General features: G+C 49.2%; 1 protein-coding gene across 1 annotated transcript in view; it reads right to left on the bottom strand.

The window, feature by feature from the left end:
• Positions 1 to 572: 572 nt before the first annotated feature.
• Positions 573 to 17,247, bottom strand: part of EMP2 (epithelial membrane protein 2) — a 29,513-nt gene continuing 12,838 nt past the window's right edge. Inside the window, exons 2-5 of the mRNA XM_082199954.1 lie at positions 6,456 to 6,575; positions 5,432 to 5,522; positions 2,067 to 2,213; positions 573 to 1,153 (exon numbers count right to left, since the gene is read on the bottom strand). Of these exons, the coding sequence (XP_082056080.1) occupies positions 966 to 1,153; positions 2,067 to 2,213; positions 5,432 to 5,522; positions 6,456 to 6,533 (504 nt within the window). The 5' untranslated portion in view covers positions 6,534 to 6,575 and the 3' untranslated portion in view covers positions 573 to 965. The remainder of the gene's footprint in view (positions 1,154 to 2,066; positions 2,214 to 5,431; positions 5,523 to 6,455; positions 6,576 to 17,247) is intronic.

The raw sequence follows: 17,247 nt of genomic DNA, 5'->3' as shown, positions 1-17,247 counted from the left end.
GATACATGGTTCAGCAGGAAGAGGATCGGTCCCAAAGCAATTGTTTCAGCCTTAGGCAAGTAATGTTCTCTGAACCTTTCAGGGCTCTTCACTACACACCTATCGCAGCAGAACACTATCTTCCGTGGCGATAACTTAAGACACTCCCAGCTGGAATTATTTTGAAGCATGGCATGGGCAGATGTATCCAAGCTGGATTTAGAGCAGGCTGTACCCGTGTTCTGCTGCCCCCTGCCATGACCATTAACCACACGGGCACTGCGCCAAACCAAATGGACCCTTGAAATCAGCCCAGAACCATAGCGTTGAGCTTGCCAGCGTCACACCAAACCATTGCTTTTTAGAAAGAACCTCCTAGGCTGGCATTCAATCACTGGAGGAACTACTGGCTGCAGGATTATCTCCCAGATCCACAGAATTATTCTGGGGCCAAGGGCAGTCTAGAACCGCCCCCCATCCCTATTTCTCAAAAGAATCCCAGGCGTCCAGTTGAACACATTTTGCTAGCGACAGAATAATGTTTGCTGTGCTCTGCCAGCTGTTCACATCTGTCCTACAGAGCCATAACCAGCTGGGGGGAGGGATGCTCTTTTTATTAATGCCTAGTAACATTACCTGTTTTGAAAGCTGTATAAGAAAAGGAAACAAGAATAGGTACAATCAATGACTTTTGGGAGACTACCATAGACATGGGTTGCCTTTAAGGTACCCCACCCACGCCAGGGGGGGTTAGCTGTTCCAGTTCACCTGCATTTTTCCCCTCCCATAGTCCTTGTTTCAACACCAAGCAGGGAGAAGGAGGAGGAAGGGGGCCGTGGCAGGACAAAAACAACAGACAATAACTTTTCCTTACTACAAAACCGCTCTTCTGCTATATACAAAATAGTTACTGGACTCCCAGTACTGCGAAACGGACAAACCGTTTCCTTTTCTCTCTCTTCCTCCTTCAACTAGCCGCTGCAGTTTTATTTGCGCTTCCTTAGTATTAGGTACATGATTCCACTGAGCAACGTGAAAGAGAAGGCGACCCACGCCAGGACATAGGAGTAGCCGTACTGCCCGCTGGACACCTGGAAAAAGTCGTACTGCGGACCCACGTGAAACTCCTCGTGGCGGTCCGTGTAAATGGACGCGGCAATCATCACGCACAGACCTGGGAAGGGAGAGAAAGGGGAAAGCCTGTGAATGGGCTGAGGATAGACCTCCCCGGAAAAAGCCTCCTGGTGTTCTCGGCAAGTTAAGACTGAAAAGATCTCTAAGAAATCAGAAAGAAGCACTAAGCATCCACGAAACCAGACCAGTCAAGATGGTCTGGGTCTAATCAGTGCCTAGATAAGGGAGAGTTACCGTATTTTTCGCTCTATAGGACGCACCGTCCCATAAGGCGCACCTAGTTTTTTTGGGGGGGGAATAAAGGGGGGGATTATTTTCCCCCCAGGCGCGGGGCTGGGGAAGCCCGAGTTTCCCCCAACCCCAGCCCCCAGAACAGGCTACTCTCCGCAAGCCGTGGGAGCCCGGCGCCGGGCTCCCGTGCCTTGTGGAGAGCTGCGCGCTGAGCTCAGCGCGCCCAGCCTTCGGCATGCAGGCAACTCTCCGCAAACCGCGGGAACCCGGCACGGGCTCCCACGGCTTGCGGAGATCTGCGCGAAGCCTGGAGAGCGAGAGGGGTCGGTGCGCACCGACCCCTCTCGCTCTCCAGGCTTCAGCGAAAGCCTGCATTCGCCCCATAGGACGCACACACATTTCCCCTTCATTTTTGGAGGGGAAAAAGTGCGTCCTATAGGGCGAGAAATATGGTAGGTCTCAGGTCTGGCCCCAAAAATCTCAGGGTCTGGGATGCAACCCAAGGGCAGCCCCCGGTGATGCCACGGGGATGGCGCCAGTGGTGTCATGGGGTGGGCCCTGGAGACGGAGGTTAATTGGGAGAAGAGATGGGGAGCACCCTCCCCAGACTCTTTGTGCTGTCTTGTGGCGCAATGGCTCAGTGTGACAGCTCCTTGTCACGACTCCATGCCCTTTTGTGAGTGCGGCCGCTGCACATCCTTTAACCGGGAGGAGGTACTCACAGGATAGCAGCTGGATGATGGATGTTAAGACGAATCTCTCGCCTTGCTTTAGGCGGAACAGCTGGAGGATGAAAACGAAAAAGGCCACACAGCAGAGGATGGTGGAGAGGATCATCGTCGCCTGAATTGCCTGGATAGACTGGTAGTCTGTAAAACATACATGGGGAGGAAGTAGCAGTTACAGTGCATTTAGGAAGATTCCTTCATTGCAGGGGGTTGGACTTAGATGACCCTTGTGGTCCCTTCCAGCTCTTAGGATTCTACGAGTTCTACAAGGACAACCCTAGGACTTAAGGGGGAGACAGCCAGTGTCAATCCCTCATCTGAATTTAAGCAGGTAGGAGAGGATTGGGATTGCTTCTCACTGCGAGAAGCAAAGCTACAGGGAACCAGGCAGAGGGCCTTCTCGGTAGTGGCACCCGCCCTGTGGAACGCCCTCCCATCAGATGTCAAAGAGATAAACAATTACCTGACATTCAGAAGACATCTGAAGGCAGCCCTGTTCAGGGAAGTTTTTAATGTGTGACATTTTAATGTATTTTTAATCTTTGTTGGAAGCCGCCCAGAGTGGCTGGGGAGACCCAGCCAGATGGGCGGGGTACAAATAATAAATTATTATTATTAAGAGCAATTTATTATTTATATGCCACCCATCTGCTGACTGGGTTTCCCCAGCCACTGGGTGGCTTCCAACAAAAGATTAAAAATACAATAAAACATCAAACATTAAAAACTTCCCTAAACAGGGCTGCCTTCAGCTGCCTTCTAAAAGTCAGAGAGTTGTTTCTTTTTGACATCTTATGGGAGGGCATTCCACAGGGAGGGCGCCACTACCGAGAAGGCCCTCTGCTCGGTTCCCTGTAACGTCACTTCTCTCAACGAAGGAACTGCCAGAAGGTCTCTATAGGCTGCCACCCCTCCCAATCCGATATTGCTGGGTCAGATCTTCGATGGTCATCCTTGGATGCTGTAGTCAGTGGTTCAAAATACATCTGCAAAGCACCTCTTGACGGTTGCCTTCCCACGCTAGCAGTCTAGTCCCTGCACCGTCTCAGTGCTTCCCAAAGGGAAGTTTGTTTTCTGAGGTTTTGACAGTCACATTTAATTTCTGGGCTGGTTGTTTTTAAAAAAAAATAAAAATTATATTATATAAAAAAATAATCATCCCATTAATTTTTCCTTCTTGGAACCCACCTGCATCCTGCCAGCGACTTCCTCCCGCCACTGCTTGCGCAGAGTGACAATAAGAGAAGGTGTCAGCCTCTTGCCAACTCTCCTGAATCCATTTCCTCCCGCCCTCCTGCTCCCCAAATAAATGCAAATTCCACAAAGAGGAACTTTTCAGAGTCTGGCTGCGCCAGCCAGCCCTGCCCTTCCTTCTGTTGTTCTTCAGACATCAGCGAAATCAGGGGATTAACTACGAGATGCAACCAGGGCAGGTAGAAGCATTAGAATCAGAGAATTGTAGAGTTGAAGGGGACCCCGAGGGTCATTCAGTCCAGCCCCCTTCAATTGCAGGAATCTCAACTAGAGCATACATGATAGGTGGCCATCTAACCTCTGCTTCAAAACCTCCAAGGAAGGAGAGTCTACCATCTCTCATGGGAGTCTGTCTCTGTCTTCCACACCTATATTTCACTGTTTAAACTAGTTGCCAATTAATATAAAAATTGCTGAGCATAATCTTTTTTTATAAAAAAAGTCATACGACTATACCATTCTTGTTTTGAAAAGCAAGCTTTGAGATGGATGCTTGCATCGTATTTTATTCTTAGCGTAATGGTTCTACCAGCTAGCCATGTATAATCTGGTTTACCTGTATCTACAAAATGAGCTAGTACTCTGTGCTTAAGCAACCTAGAAAGAACTGGTGTATTATCTACTACAGGGGTCAGCAAACTTTTTCAGCAGGGGCTGGTCCACTGTCCCTAAGACCTTGTGGGGGGCCAGACTATATTTTTTTTGGGGGGGGAATGAACGAATTCCTATGCCCCACAAATAACCCAGAGATGCATTTTTAATAAAATAACACATTCTACTCATGTAAAAACACACTAGTTCCCGGACCATCTGCGGGCCGGATTTAGAAGGCGATTGGGCCTGATCCGGCCCCAGGCCTTCGTTTGCCTACCCATGATCTACTAGTTTCTTGATCAGAAGGAGAAAGTTTTACTGTAAGATTTATTCACAGGAGAGCATTTCTTAGGCAAGGTCTCCAGCGCTGCTGCTAATTGCTACTGTGGTACATGGCCGGCAGCCGTGGCAAGGGCACAGCACAAAAGGGGGCACACGTGGCTGGCACCCAACTATACCCATCACCCCATAAGTAGGTTCCCTGCCAACGCACAGCGAGCCTCTTCCACAGTGCCCAGCTCCTGCATAATGCCAACACCCAATGGCTCCTGAACTGCAGCCGCCCTGCAGCAGCTGAAGCAAGCTTCTCCCGGCCACGACCCAGATTAGGACACTGCACACTATGGCCCGGCCTCTCAACCTCCATCCTCATCTGCATGCCCTCCCCACTCTCCGTCTCGGCTACCATCGTCGCTTTCTACCTCCTCCCTCTTCTGGCATCGGACGCGGCATCCGGGACAGCCAATGGGCAGCGAGATTGGAACTGCCTGCATCCAATCACAGGGTCGGCTTCACCACAGAGGCCCCATGGGAAATGTAGTTCTTTTTAGGAGCCAAGCAAAAAAAACAGGAACCAAAATTTTACCCCCCAAAACGAGGACATGTCCAGGAAAATCCGGACATATGGCAACCCTACTCAGGAACATCCTTAAAAGAGATTCGCCAACACCCATTCTGCATGCCATGATGTCATCACATTTCCCAGCCAATGAAGAAGAGAAGTGCATGGGGAAATACTATTGTGATGATGTCACATTTTTTATATAAAAAAAATACACTCTCCTGGGAAGACATTGATGGGGGGAGGGGGACGAAGTAATCCTACCCTGAGATGCATGAAGAGCCATCTGATACGATATGATATGATAATCTTTATTGTCATTGTCCCTTACAGAACAACGAAATTGAAAAAATCTACATCAGACATTCAAAAACAAACAAGCCTGCTATCCCAGCTTTCCCAGCCTGGTTAACCCCCTAAAAACTCTGATACCCCATTTTTAAATACAATATACTCCCATAGAGACTACCTTACACTGCGTTTAAAACCAAAATCGCATTTGGATAGAAACTGTTTCTCAGGCGGCTAGTCCTAGTCTTTATAACCCTGTACCTTCTTCCAGAAGGCAGAAGCTGAAAGAGATCATTTCCAGGGTGTGTACTATCCTGCTCTATCTCTGCAGCTTTCTTATGACACCTGGAAGCATAGATTTGAAGCACAGATGACTCACCTGGGAAGGTCTCGTCCAGGGCTGTACAGTTAGTGCCATTGAGGCAGCGATGCCAGACGTCTGTGGAGAAGTCCTCCCCGACCCACCAGGCCTGGAGAAGGATGATTTTAAAAAGCACATGAAAGTATAGATCTTGGAGGACCGATCGGTCGATTTCACTTTGATGTCAGTTTTCCACAATCAGCTGTGCCCAAAGTGGCTTCCAGCAGACATTCAAAACATCAAAATACAAACAGAGCATGTTGCTGAATTGAAAAATGACAAAAATCTGACAAACGCAGAAAAAAAAATCAATATTACTCCCCCCCCCCAAAAAAAAGTCTAGGTTTAAGTAAAACCAGAGTTAACTGGCAATAAAGTTTCTGGTGCTGGTCTTCCCAATTTGATTTGATTTAACGTTTGTATTCTGCTTTTCCAATGGCAAATGCTGAGCTCAGGGCAACCGGCTCACAAGAATCACAATAGCATTTAAGAAGCAGTCACTACACCACCAAGTACCATAGTGCATAAATAAAGCAAATAACAAATTCATTGAAATGATTATTACAGTTCAGTTAAGCCAGGCATGGCCAAACTTGGCCCTCCAGATGTTTTTGGAACTACAATTCCCATCGCCCCTGACCACTGGTCCCACTAGCTAGGGATGATGGGAGTTGTAGTCCCAAAACATCTGGAGGGCCAAGTTCTAAAGATCAGAATGATCAATACACTTCCTGCACTCCAAGGAGCCTGGCTTATATGCAGCTCAGAGGGGAACGGTCCTCCTACCAGGCTAGATGGCTGGCTCCCATATCCTTACTCCAGAGGAGGCTGAAAGCAGCCAAAGGCCAACGTCAGGGAGGGCAATGGTGGCAACAGGTTCAAAACATTCAGCCCCTCCAGTAAAATACATAGTCTCCACTTTCAATTTGTGGAGTCTTTTTCACTTCCATTTCGAAGACTTTCTTTTAATCATTGAACACCAGGCACACAGACACACACCCTGAATAAAATAATAATAATATGCTGTTGGCAGACAACTTACGCTGTCAATCGTGGCGATGAACAGAAGGGCAGCCGAGCTGATGTGGAAGACGATGATGAAGGCGAGGAGAATCAGCATCTTTGCGAGGGGAGGATTGCTCTAGTCTAGAGGAAGAGAATGCTATACCAAAAGACAAGGAGGGAAAGTGGTTCAGAGCTTTGGAAAGGGGTGCTTACTGTGAAATGATGGTGATTTCTTAATTAAATTTATATACCACCTTTTTTTCAAAAGACCACCGGGTGGCTTAAAACACAGAACGTAAACAATACAATTCCATACGTATCATGGTATCTATACAACACACAAGGTTTTATAGGTACTGTCAGGGTTACTTCCAGATCCTAGCTCACAGAGGATCACGCTAGCCAGCGGTTGTTGATTAAAAGTCTTTATTGAGTTACAGTCTCCATTCTTGAGCTGCTGCGTGCAACCCTACGCCTTATGCTTAGGTCGGCGAAGCTCCTTCTGAGTCTCCGCCCCTTGCGCACCAACTTAATATCCTAGCCCTGCTCCACCTTTTCCGCCTGACAGTTCTCCTCTGGGTCCCTCTGCCCCCCTGGGTCTCTCCCTTCCGGGATTCTTCTGACGCTGACCCCCCTGACTCCCCTGTCTCCTTGCGCCGGGCTTTAGGACCTGGCTCTCTTTCCGGGCTGCCTACTGCGCCACCTTCCTGTGCATTTGAACTTGGCGCGCGCGCCCAACCTTCCACTTTCTGTCTAACCGTCACTTCGCTCCCCGATGAAGGTGTGGCCACTCCTGACTCGTGCCCTCCCTCCTGTTGTGAGCTGCCAGCGCTAGTTCCCAGGCGCTCTTCCTCTTCCATACTCTCTGGCGGTGACGTAGGTCCCGATCTCCAACTGCTCCCCTCTGAGTCCCCTCTGGCTCTTTCTTCCTGGGGTGTCCCCCTAGTCTCCCCCCTTGCCCTTGCCACTGGTGCTCCTCTTTGTGAATCTTCTGATTCACTGGACAGACTCGGAGATCTCGGGTCGTCGTCGTCACTCATCCTTTCTTCTGCCTCCTCCCCCTCGCTCTCTGTTTCCTCCCTTGCCCTCGCCTCTGCTCCTGAACCCCTGACAGGTACCATTGCACTAACGCAAACATACCTAATGCAGACTCTCACAAGAAAAACACTCCTATAGAATAACTTTTTGGCTTCCACCTTCATCCATTGCTCAGATAGACAGACAGACAAATCAAAATTGCCTTCACACGACACACACACAAGCTTTTATTCTTCTTTATATTATATTATTTTTATATCCCCCACTGCACAGGGATATAATTACTTCCTTCAAGGAGTTTGAAGTGGTGCGCCTGGTTCTCCCCCTTCCCGCTCCTCCCCCCCCCCCCACAACCCTGGGAGGTAGATTTAGCTGAGAGGAAATGTTTGGCTCAAAGTCACTTGCTGAGCTTCATAGAAGCTGAGTGTGGGGACGTGAACCCAGATCTCACAGCTCCTAGTCCAAGGGTGGGGAATCTGAGGCCTTGGGGGGAGATGTGGCCCTCCAGGCCTTGTTATGTGACCCTCAAAACCCTCCCCAGGCCACACCCTGTAAAGGTAAAGGGACCTCTGACCATTACTTCCAGTCGTGGCCGACTCTGGGGTTGCGGTGCTCATCTCGCTTTATTGGCCGAGGGAGCTGGCACACAGCTTCCGGGTCATGTGACCAGCATGACTAAGCCTCTTTTGGTGAACCAGAGCAGCGACGCCATTTACCTTCCTGCCGGAGTGGTACCTATTTATCTACTTGCACTCTGACATGCTTTCGAACTGCTAGGTTGGCAGGAGCAGGGACCGCGCAACGGGAGCTCAACCCGTTGCGGGAATTCAAACTGCCGACCTTCTGATCGGCAAGTCCTAGGCTCTGTGGTTTAACCCACAGCGCCACCCGCGTCCCTGTACCTCCCTCAAATGTGCATTTATACAGTGAAAATTCCACTTGATTGCTTGGAACAGAGAGGGGTGCGTGGGAAGACCCTGTACTTTTGCACTTCAATGTAGCGTATTTATTTATTTCACTAAATTTATATAAAACATAGCCGCATAAGCCTTTGGCAATTGCACAGACTAGCTGAGCGAATCCGACAAAGGACGGGGCCCACTGCAGCAGCAAGCTTGGAAGAAAAATGAGCTGCGCTTATTTCTTACTGAAAAGGGGTCTCTCTACTCTGACTCCAGTCTTATCATACCATTTCTGGCCGTATGTACTTTGAGAAGGCTGGGAAGAAATAGATTTCTGTAACATCTGTGGTTTAAAGAAGATTTTTTCTAAAGGTTGCAGTCATAAGGCCTAGAAACCTGAAAATAAATTCATGCATGAGACACACTGCAATTTTCACATGCTCCCGCAGAATGGAAGCAAGCGAGGGATTTCTTGGAAGAAACGAAGGCAGACCTATCACTGGGAATTCGTGAACCACTGAGAATCTCGAAAGTTCTCACACACAGGTCTTTGTCAACCAATCCGCTATAGGGCTTTCATATACTTTTATTTATTGCTTCAACAATCCCCTTTAGATCCAACGTTCCATATCTTTTGGCGAGGCAAAGGAACATCTGTTGCAGCTTGCTAAGCTAACACTGTGGCATTCGGGCATGCAAACGAACCCAGCCTATGTACCTTAATTCTTTTTTTCTTTTTTTGGAAATGAAAATACAAAACGAAGCTGGCAGCCCCAGACAAGCTGTCGTCTTTCATTTTGAGCAGACTAAGGGTTGTTGCTTTGTGGCTTAAAAAAACAAACGTTTTCAAAACAGTTAAAAAGAGCGAAGTCTTGTTTTAGCATCTGGTTTCGATCAACTCAGATTGCTGAATGCAAAGCCAAAGGAGAGCAGGTCCATCTTCTGGGGGGAGGGGTGAATAAATTAACAACAACAACAACAACAACAACAACAACAACAACAACAATTAATCTATACCCCACCCTTCTGGATGGTTTTTCCCCAGCCACTCTGGGCGGCTTTCAACAAAAGATTAAAAGTACATTAAAACATCAGTCATTAAAAACTTCCCTAAACAGGGCTGCCTTCAGATGTCTTCTAAACGTCCGATGGGAGGGCGTTCCACAGGGCGAGCGACACTACCCAGCTGCCAATGGGAAGAGGACAAATACACCCCACCTCTCCCAAAGCTGCACCTCTCGCCACTCCTACTTTTCAAGTCTTTTTACCTGGTGGGAATCTGCCTTTGAGCTGTGATAATGCCTCTTGCTTGCCTGGATGCAGGATGGAGAGACCAGTGTGCGCATGTAGAAACCTGGCTTTGGGATGGCTGGAATGTAGGCTAATGTAGAGTCACACCTGTCTCTCCACCCACCTTTGCCTCTGGACCAACGCACCGCTGGCATGCGGCCCACAAAGGAGCACAGCCAGATGCCCCTGGGAATCCCAGAAGCAGGGCATCAAGGCAGCCACCCTTCCCCTTGTGTTGCCCCTGGAATTTGGTACTGCCAGATAGATTGCCTTGGTGCATGGAAGCTCTCGCTCTCTCTAGCTAGCTCAGCTAATTGAGGTCCAGCTCCGAGGGCCTTCTGACGGTTCCCTCACTGCGAGAAGCGCAGTTGCAGGGAACCAGGCAAAGGGCCTTCTCGGTAGAAGAAGAAGAAGAGTTTGGATTCGATATCCCGCCTTTCACTCCCCTTCAGGAGTCTCAAAGCAGCTAACATTCCCCTTTCCCTTCCTCCCCCACAACAAACACTCTGTGAGGTGAGTGGGGCTGAGAGACTTCAGAGAAGTGTGACTGGCCCAAGGTCACCCAGCAGCTGCATGTGGAGGAGCGGAGACGCGAACCCGGTTCCCCAGATTACGAGACTACCGCTCTTAACCACTACACCACACTGGCTCCCGCCCTGTGGAACACCCTCCCATCAGATGTCAAAGAAATAAACAACTATCTGACGTTTAGAAGATATCTGAAGGCAGCCCTGTTTAGGGAAGCTTTTAATGTTTGATGTTTTATTGTATTTTTAATCAGTGTGGTGTAGTGGTTAAGAGCGGTAGTCTCGTAATCTGGTGAACCGGGTTCGCTTCCCCGCTCCTCCACATGCAGCTGCTGGGTGACCTTGCACTAGTCACACTTCTCTGAAGTCTCTCAGCCCCACTCACCTCACAGAGTGTTTGTTGTGGGGGAGGAAGGGAAAGGAGAATGTTAGCCGCTTTGAGACTCCTTAGGGTAGTGATAAAGCAGGATATCAAATCCAAACTCTTCTTCTTCTTTTTCTTTTGTTGGAAGCCGCCCAGAGTGGCTGGGGAAACCCAGCCAGATGGGCGGGGTAGAAATATTACTACTACTACTACTACTACTACTACTACTACTACTACACTGAATGACAGTGGCTTTCTGGGATTCCAGACAGCGAGCTTTCCAATCCTACCCAGGGATGCCAGGAACCGAACCTGTGACCCACTGTATGCAAGGCAGTTGCTTTACCACTGAACCACGGCCTGTCCGTAAATGTCACCCTACATTTGTCACTTTGGTCGTTATGGGTTTTGGGAGGGAGTTTTCCCAAGGCTCCAGGGAGGCCAGACACCATCCTCTTGCTATAAGAAAAAACTGCCCCTTTCCCTTATGGGGTATTCCAGAGCTCGTCCAGAGTCCTTAAGTGGGTTCCCTATCGGTTGGAGAAAATAACAGAGGCCAACCAGAGTATATTGAGAAGCAAAGCGGCTAGTAAGCCTGATCTTTATTGAAGGAAAATAAACTGTTGCAATAGGGTCCCCACTCACCACATGCAAGAGGGAGGAGAACCCTGAACAGTGGTGTGCAAGCTCTTTTACAGTGGTACCTCGGGTTAAGTACTTAATTCGTTCTGGAGGTCTGTACTTAACCTGAAACTGTTCTTAACCTGAAGCACCACTTTAGCTAATGGGGCCTGCCACTGCCACTGCGCCGCCACTGCACGATTTCTGTTCTCATCCTGAAGCAAAGTTCTTAACCCGAGGTACTATTTCTGGGTTAGCGCAGTCTGTAACCTGAAGCGTCTGTAACCTGAAGTGTCTGTAACCTGACGTACCACTGTACAGACTCTTGAAATAGCCCACCCTGTACCCAAGACCACCACCCCCCAAACATCATAGATACATCACAGAAGGAGGCGATCTACAGCCAGGATACCTGATAATGGTCACTGATTGCATTACCTGGGCAGCAAAGCCATTCTTTTGTGGCCATTTACTTTAGTTCCTGAATACATGTCACAGGCTCACCCTAGTCATGCACAAATACGCCCTTAAAACAGGATTTGTAAGCAAAAAGACAATGGGAAGGCTTTCCCCATTTGCCTCCCTTACTGCAGAGGTATATTTGAGGTCACTGGGAGAGTCAAAATGGCTTCAGGATTGCTCTCCTGTACTATTTCAGACACATGGTTCATATATTTAGATAGGTGTGCATTTATGAATATTTATTCTATATTTGAGACCTTGAAATTCTTACAACACTCTTGCAAACTCTCCTTAACAGGGATTTTTTTTTTACTTTCTGCAAGGCCAGGATATTTCTCCCCCATTTCGTCGGTCCCTCCACAGCACGGCGTGGAAAGGGAAAGTTGGAGTTTGGTTTGGAACAAAGCACTTGGGTTTTCCTTTCGGCAGGCCAAGGCAGGAAGCTGAATTGCCGTTGAACAAACAACTGGCTGTTCAGGTACACAATAGGCAGGGGTCAAAAAGTTTGCCCTGAATGGAGAAGACCACTCAAGGGTGTGCAGCCCTGACCCGTCCAAGGTGGGAGACTCGGTATCATCTCATCCATTTGCCAATCCCAAAATAAGACACCGGCCTTGTTCCTCCTGCTCAAATGTCTCCCTTAGAAAAAGGGGAATACGTGCCCTCTGCTGGGTGCGTAGGGTTAGGTCAATGTTTACTGCATTTACAAGGCCTTTCCCACAACAGAAAAATCCTGAAGCAACAGGAATGAAACCCAGGAATAAAAAAAGAGACAAAGATATATAGACCTCAAAAAACCAGCCATGGATGCTGGCCAAATTCCAGGGAAAATAGAAATGGTGAAAAGTTGGTCCCGTAGAACCATAGAATTGTAGGGTTGAAAGAGAACCCAAAGACCATCTAGTCCAACCCCCTGCAATGCAGGAATCTCAACTAGATCATACATGATAGCCAACCTTTGCTTAAAAACCTCCAACGAAGGAGAAACCACCACCTACCCAGGGAGTCCATTTCCACTGTCCAACAGCTCTCATTGTCAGAAAGTTCTTCCCAATGTTTGGTCAGAGTCATTTTTTCCTTGTCATTTGAATCCATTGCTTTGGTTTCTACCCTCTGGAGTAGCACAGAATCAGAGAGTTGGAAGGGACCCAGCGGTTCTCAACTTGTGGGTCCCCAGATGTTGTTGGACTACAACTCCCATCATCCCTGAGCTCTGGCCTTGCTAGTTAGGGGTGATGGGAGTTGTAGTTCAACAACATCTGGGGACACACAGGTTGAGAAAGGCTGATTCTAGTCCATGGGCCAGCAAACTAAGATCCGCAGGCCGGATCAGGCCCAATTGCCTTCTAGATCCGGCCTGCGGATGGTCTGGGAATCCAGGCAGCCGGCGTAGCGCGCACGATGGTTTTTGCGACTCAGCCAGGCTTGGGGGTCAAAAAGTGAGGCAAGCGGCTGCTTGAGAAAAGCCCCTTCTCCGTTCGTCGCACACAGCAATCTTTTCTTCCGGGGGGTGGGGAAGAGGGAAAAGGAGCCACAGTTCGGATTTCCACCATGGACCTGCCAGCGACTGACCTCAGGAAGGGCAGTTGCGGTGGCAGGGGTTCAAAGGCGTCTCGGGAGTAATGCGGTGCTCCCTGCCAAAGGAAGTGGGGAGCGCCTGGACTCCAAAACAGTTCTGTGCTTTGCTGGGGAGGCCACTTGTTAGCTACATGGTGTGAGCCATGGAAAGGTAAACAGCCACCACCTCATCTTCCCTCACCCGGGGAAAAGAACGTTTTTGCTTGAGCGTCGCCGGCCTTAGTGTGGCCAACGGCTTCTCCCTTCACCCACACATGCACACACGCTCTCCAGGGCTGACAGGAATGGCGCACTTACCTCAGCCCCACCCCACCCTCCGCCTTACGAGAGAAATAACTGTCAATGCATAAAATGCAAAGGAAGCAGTGTGGGTGTATGAGGTCACCCCCCCAAAAAAAAATCACATTTGGGCAACGTTGGGGGTTGGTCCCAATAAGGGTTTTTGCCAAAAATGCAGGTCAAAATCATAGCAACATATAGTCCGACCCCCCACAAGATCTGAGGGACAGTGGACCGGCCCCCTGCTGGAAATGTTTGCTGATCCCCGATTCTAGTCCGACCCTCTGCAATGCAGGAATTTGCAGCTGTCCCTTACGGGGATCGAACCTGCAACCTTGGCATTACCAGCACCTCACTCTTACTAAATTAGCAATCCAGGTTCACAGAACCCATTTTGGGTACCGCAATCTTGTGCACTCTTGAACCCCTCTCTTGCCCCCCAAAAGCACTTTTGGGGGAGTTGCAGAAGTTTGTGCCCCCCAAATAGCGCTTTTTTTGCCGACTGAGATTGTGGCGCATGATGCACCCCGTTTTTTTTGTTCTGAAAAAATGGGACGGTATGGCACCTGTCTCAACATGACTGCTTCCCTGCGAGCTGGTGATGTGCATTTTGTTGGAGGAAAAACCCAGAAGCTGAAACAGCTTTGCCTATTCGTTGTACCACTGAAGTATCCCAGATACTGAAATTTGTACTGCACATCACTGACTGAATATTGATTTTCCCCCAAGCTTGCATCGGGGCCCGAGTGGAATCTACTCCCCTAGAAATCCTGACCCTATACAATCTTCTTTAGCAGATCCAGGTTTCTCTGGCCACAGCTGAGATTACTATTTGGAATAAGACCTATTTGAATAGTTTCAAACGAGGCCTGTCAAAGCTATTTTGACATATTTTCACATATCCTTCCAGTTTGCATTCCTTATCTCATTCCTTCTCTGGGTTGTTTTGACAGATTGTGTGCTGCAATTTCCCAGGGGGAGAAGGGCATCTGGCTGGACTTTTCTCGGAAACAGGATGCTTTGGTTTGGACCAAGAAGGCAGTTCTTAGGTTAAGTCTTCCTCAGATTGGCAGAACTTGAGGGCTCAGGCCAAGGCAGGGACTTGATTTTTACACCGTTATACCGGCTAAAGGGATTACCGTATTTTTCGCTCTATAGGACGCAGTTTTCCCCCTCCAAAAATGAAGGGGAAATGTGTGTGCGTCCTATGGAGCGAATGCAGGCTTTCGCTGAAGCCTGGAGAGCGAGAGGGGCCGGTGCACACCGACCCCTCTCGTTCTCCAGGCTTCAGGAAGCTATCTGCAAGCCTGCGGAGCCCGGCTGGAACTCTCGCCGGGCTCCAAAGGCTTGCAGATAGCTGCCTGCAGCCCGAAGCCCGGGGAGCACGGCACTGTGCACCCCGGGCTTAGGTCAGCTGTCCACAAGGCTTCGGAGCCCGGCGGGAGTTCCCGCTGGGCTCAGAAGGCTTGTGGATAGCAGCAAACTCTGGGAGCGATGGCGAGCGCAACCGCGCCTTCTCTCCCGGACCCCCAGCCCCGAGGCTAAAAACGAAGCCAAGACAGCTAGCGGGATCCATCCCGCTCACTGTCATGGCTTCTTTGCTCTTTGGGGCTCAGGGGGGAAATAATTTTTTTTCTTTATTCCCCCCCCAAAAAAAAACACTAGGTGCACCCTATGGTCCGGTGCGCCCTATAGAACGAAAAATACAGTAGATCATGCTCTTGCAGAATTTCCATGGCGGGGATTGAGAGAGACCCGGGATGCCTCCAGACTGTTGCTATTTTCTGGGATTCCAGCGGATACCAGGAAGTTAGTTTTGTGCAGTTGAAGCAGATTAGAGCGCTCTGTTGCACTAGTGGAACGAACCTACTTCCAAAAATAAACTGATTTTTGCTGTTAGGAAAGTGACAAGGAAATGCATTGAAAAGCAGAGAGTGAATGTAGGATCAATGGGAAGATATTAAAGGAAAAATCCAGGATGGACTGTCCCAGAAGCAAATCAGAACAGATGCATAATAAAGGCAGGTTATAATCTAACTCCTTCATAAACCAGGTGCAAGAAAATCAGGATGAACGTTTAACAAATAAGTCATCTGGGAGAGCCCCTTGTACTACGGTACTCTGCACCAGGTGTCTCTAAGTGCAGAGTAAGAGAAAGAATGCTCATTCACACTTTTGCTTGCGCTGTAATATATGCTGATTAATGCAAAATGCAATCTTGCCTGCAGAACTGAAACTCGCGTTAGCAAAATATTTCTCTGGGTTTTCCACTGATAAGATCCTATTCAGCAGGTAAGATCGGGTTTTTGCAGCATAGCATACATAGCTTTATTTATTTATCAAATTTAAATTTTGCCATCTCCCCCCCCCCCGAAGGACCCCAGGTCAGCAAGCCATCCTATGTTTTAGGGGTTTATTTTATTTTTATTTTTAAAGTTAAAACTATGAACATCTTATAATTGATCAGGATGCCCGTGAGCCAGGGGCCGAAGAAGGGGGGTGCAGTCCGTCCCGGGTATCATCAGTTGGGGGTGTGTGACAAAATGACAAAAATATGAGTTCCTTTTTTTGTAATGGGCTCACGAAACTTTTTAGTTCAGTCCAGAAACGTAACGTAAAGCGGCTGGCGCTAGGCGCCTGCCCACCGCCTCTCCCTCACCCGCCCCACAGCTGAGGGGGAAGCCGAGGAGGGGCTCCACGCAGCGCCCCTGCCTTGGCTCGCCCCACCCCCACGGGCGGCTCTTCTTTCTCTGGCTTCATCCCTCTCTCTTGCCCACCTTCGCGTTGCTTCCATTTCCCCCTAGTCGTCTTCCTTCCTTCGCTCTTGGATTTCTCCCCACTTCCTTCGCCGCTCCCCAACCCACGTGTCTCTTTGATCTTCTCTCCCCTCGCCCATCCCACCCTCTTTTCTCTGCGGCGCCCCCCGTCTGGTTTGCTGGAGGAGAGAAGTTGGAGGGTACCCGCCCCGTCCAGTCAACTGCAGCAAGGGCTGCATGTGAATCTCCACCTCCTGCTCCCTCTTCCTCCTCCTCATCCCGAGCTCCTTGCAACCTCAGCAGCAGCAAGAGGAGCTGCCACGGGGGGGCGTGGCCAGGCAGGAGGGGCTGCGAAGGGGCGGAGCTCCTGGGCAGGGTCCCAGAACGAAGTGGAGCCCCGGCCGACGCATGCACCATACCAGGCGCCGGAGCGGCTAGCAACGCCGCTGCCGGGAGCCTAGGAAAAAAGATCTCCCTTGAGCAATCCAAATGGAATTGGCTTGTCAACAGGCTGAAGACCAAATTGTCCACCACCAGCCTTTGTTTCCTTGAAAGAGAAAGCCTCTCCTTCTTACAGAGGGGAGGTGTTGTGAGCAGGAGCAGTTTCCCGCGTCGGCGGGGGGGGGACGTTCTGGCCCCTGCCCAGCTGGCATGGCTGCCACGCCCCCAGGTAGCCAACCAATCAGGTGGAGGCTTGGGGGCGGGGTTTAGCAAGTTTTGTAAGGAGGAATATATGAAATATTGCAAAGAAGATAAAGTAGAGAGACATTAGTTATGAGTAATAGCGAAAGTAAGAAATGTAAATTAAGTGGAAAAGATTGCAAAATTTTCAGATGTGATTGGCGGAAGTAAAAAAAAAAATTGTATAAGATATAAAAGTATGTTTTGTAATTGTTGAAAATGATTTGTGTGTGTGTGTGTGTGTGTGTGTGTGTACACACACACACACACACACACACACTGTTTTTTTCGCTCTATAAGACGCACCAGACACCACAAGATGCACCTAGTT

This window comes from Podarcis vaucheri (genome assembly GCF_965113315.1).
Source record: "Podarcis vaucheri genome assembly, chromosome: 14".
Taxonomy (NCBI): Eukaryota; Metazoa; Chordata; class Lepidosauria; order Squamata; family Lacertidae; genus Podarcis; species Podarcis vaucheri.
The sequence above is the reverse complement of the archived record's forward strand: the minus strand, read 5'-3'. Positions and strand labels throughout refer to the sequence as shown.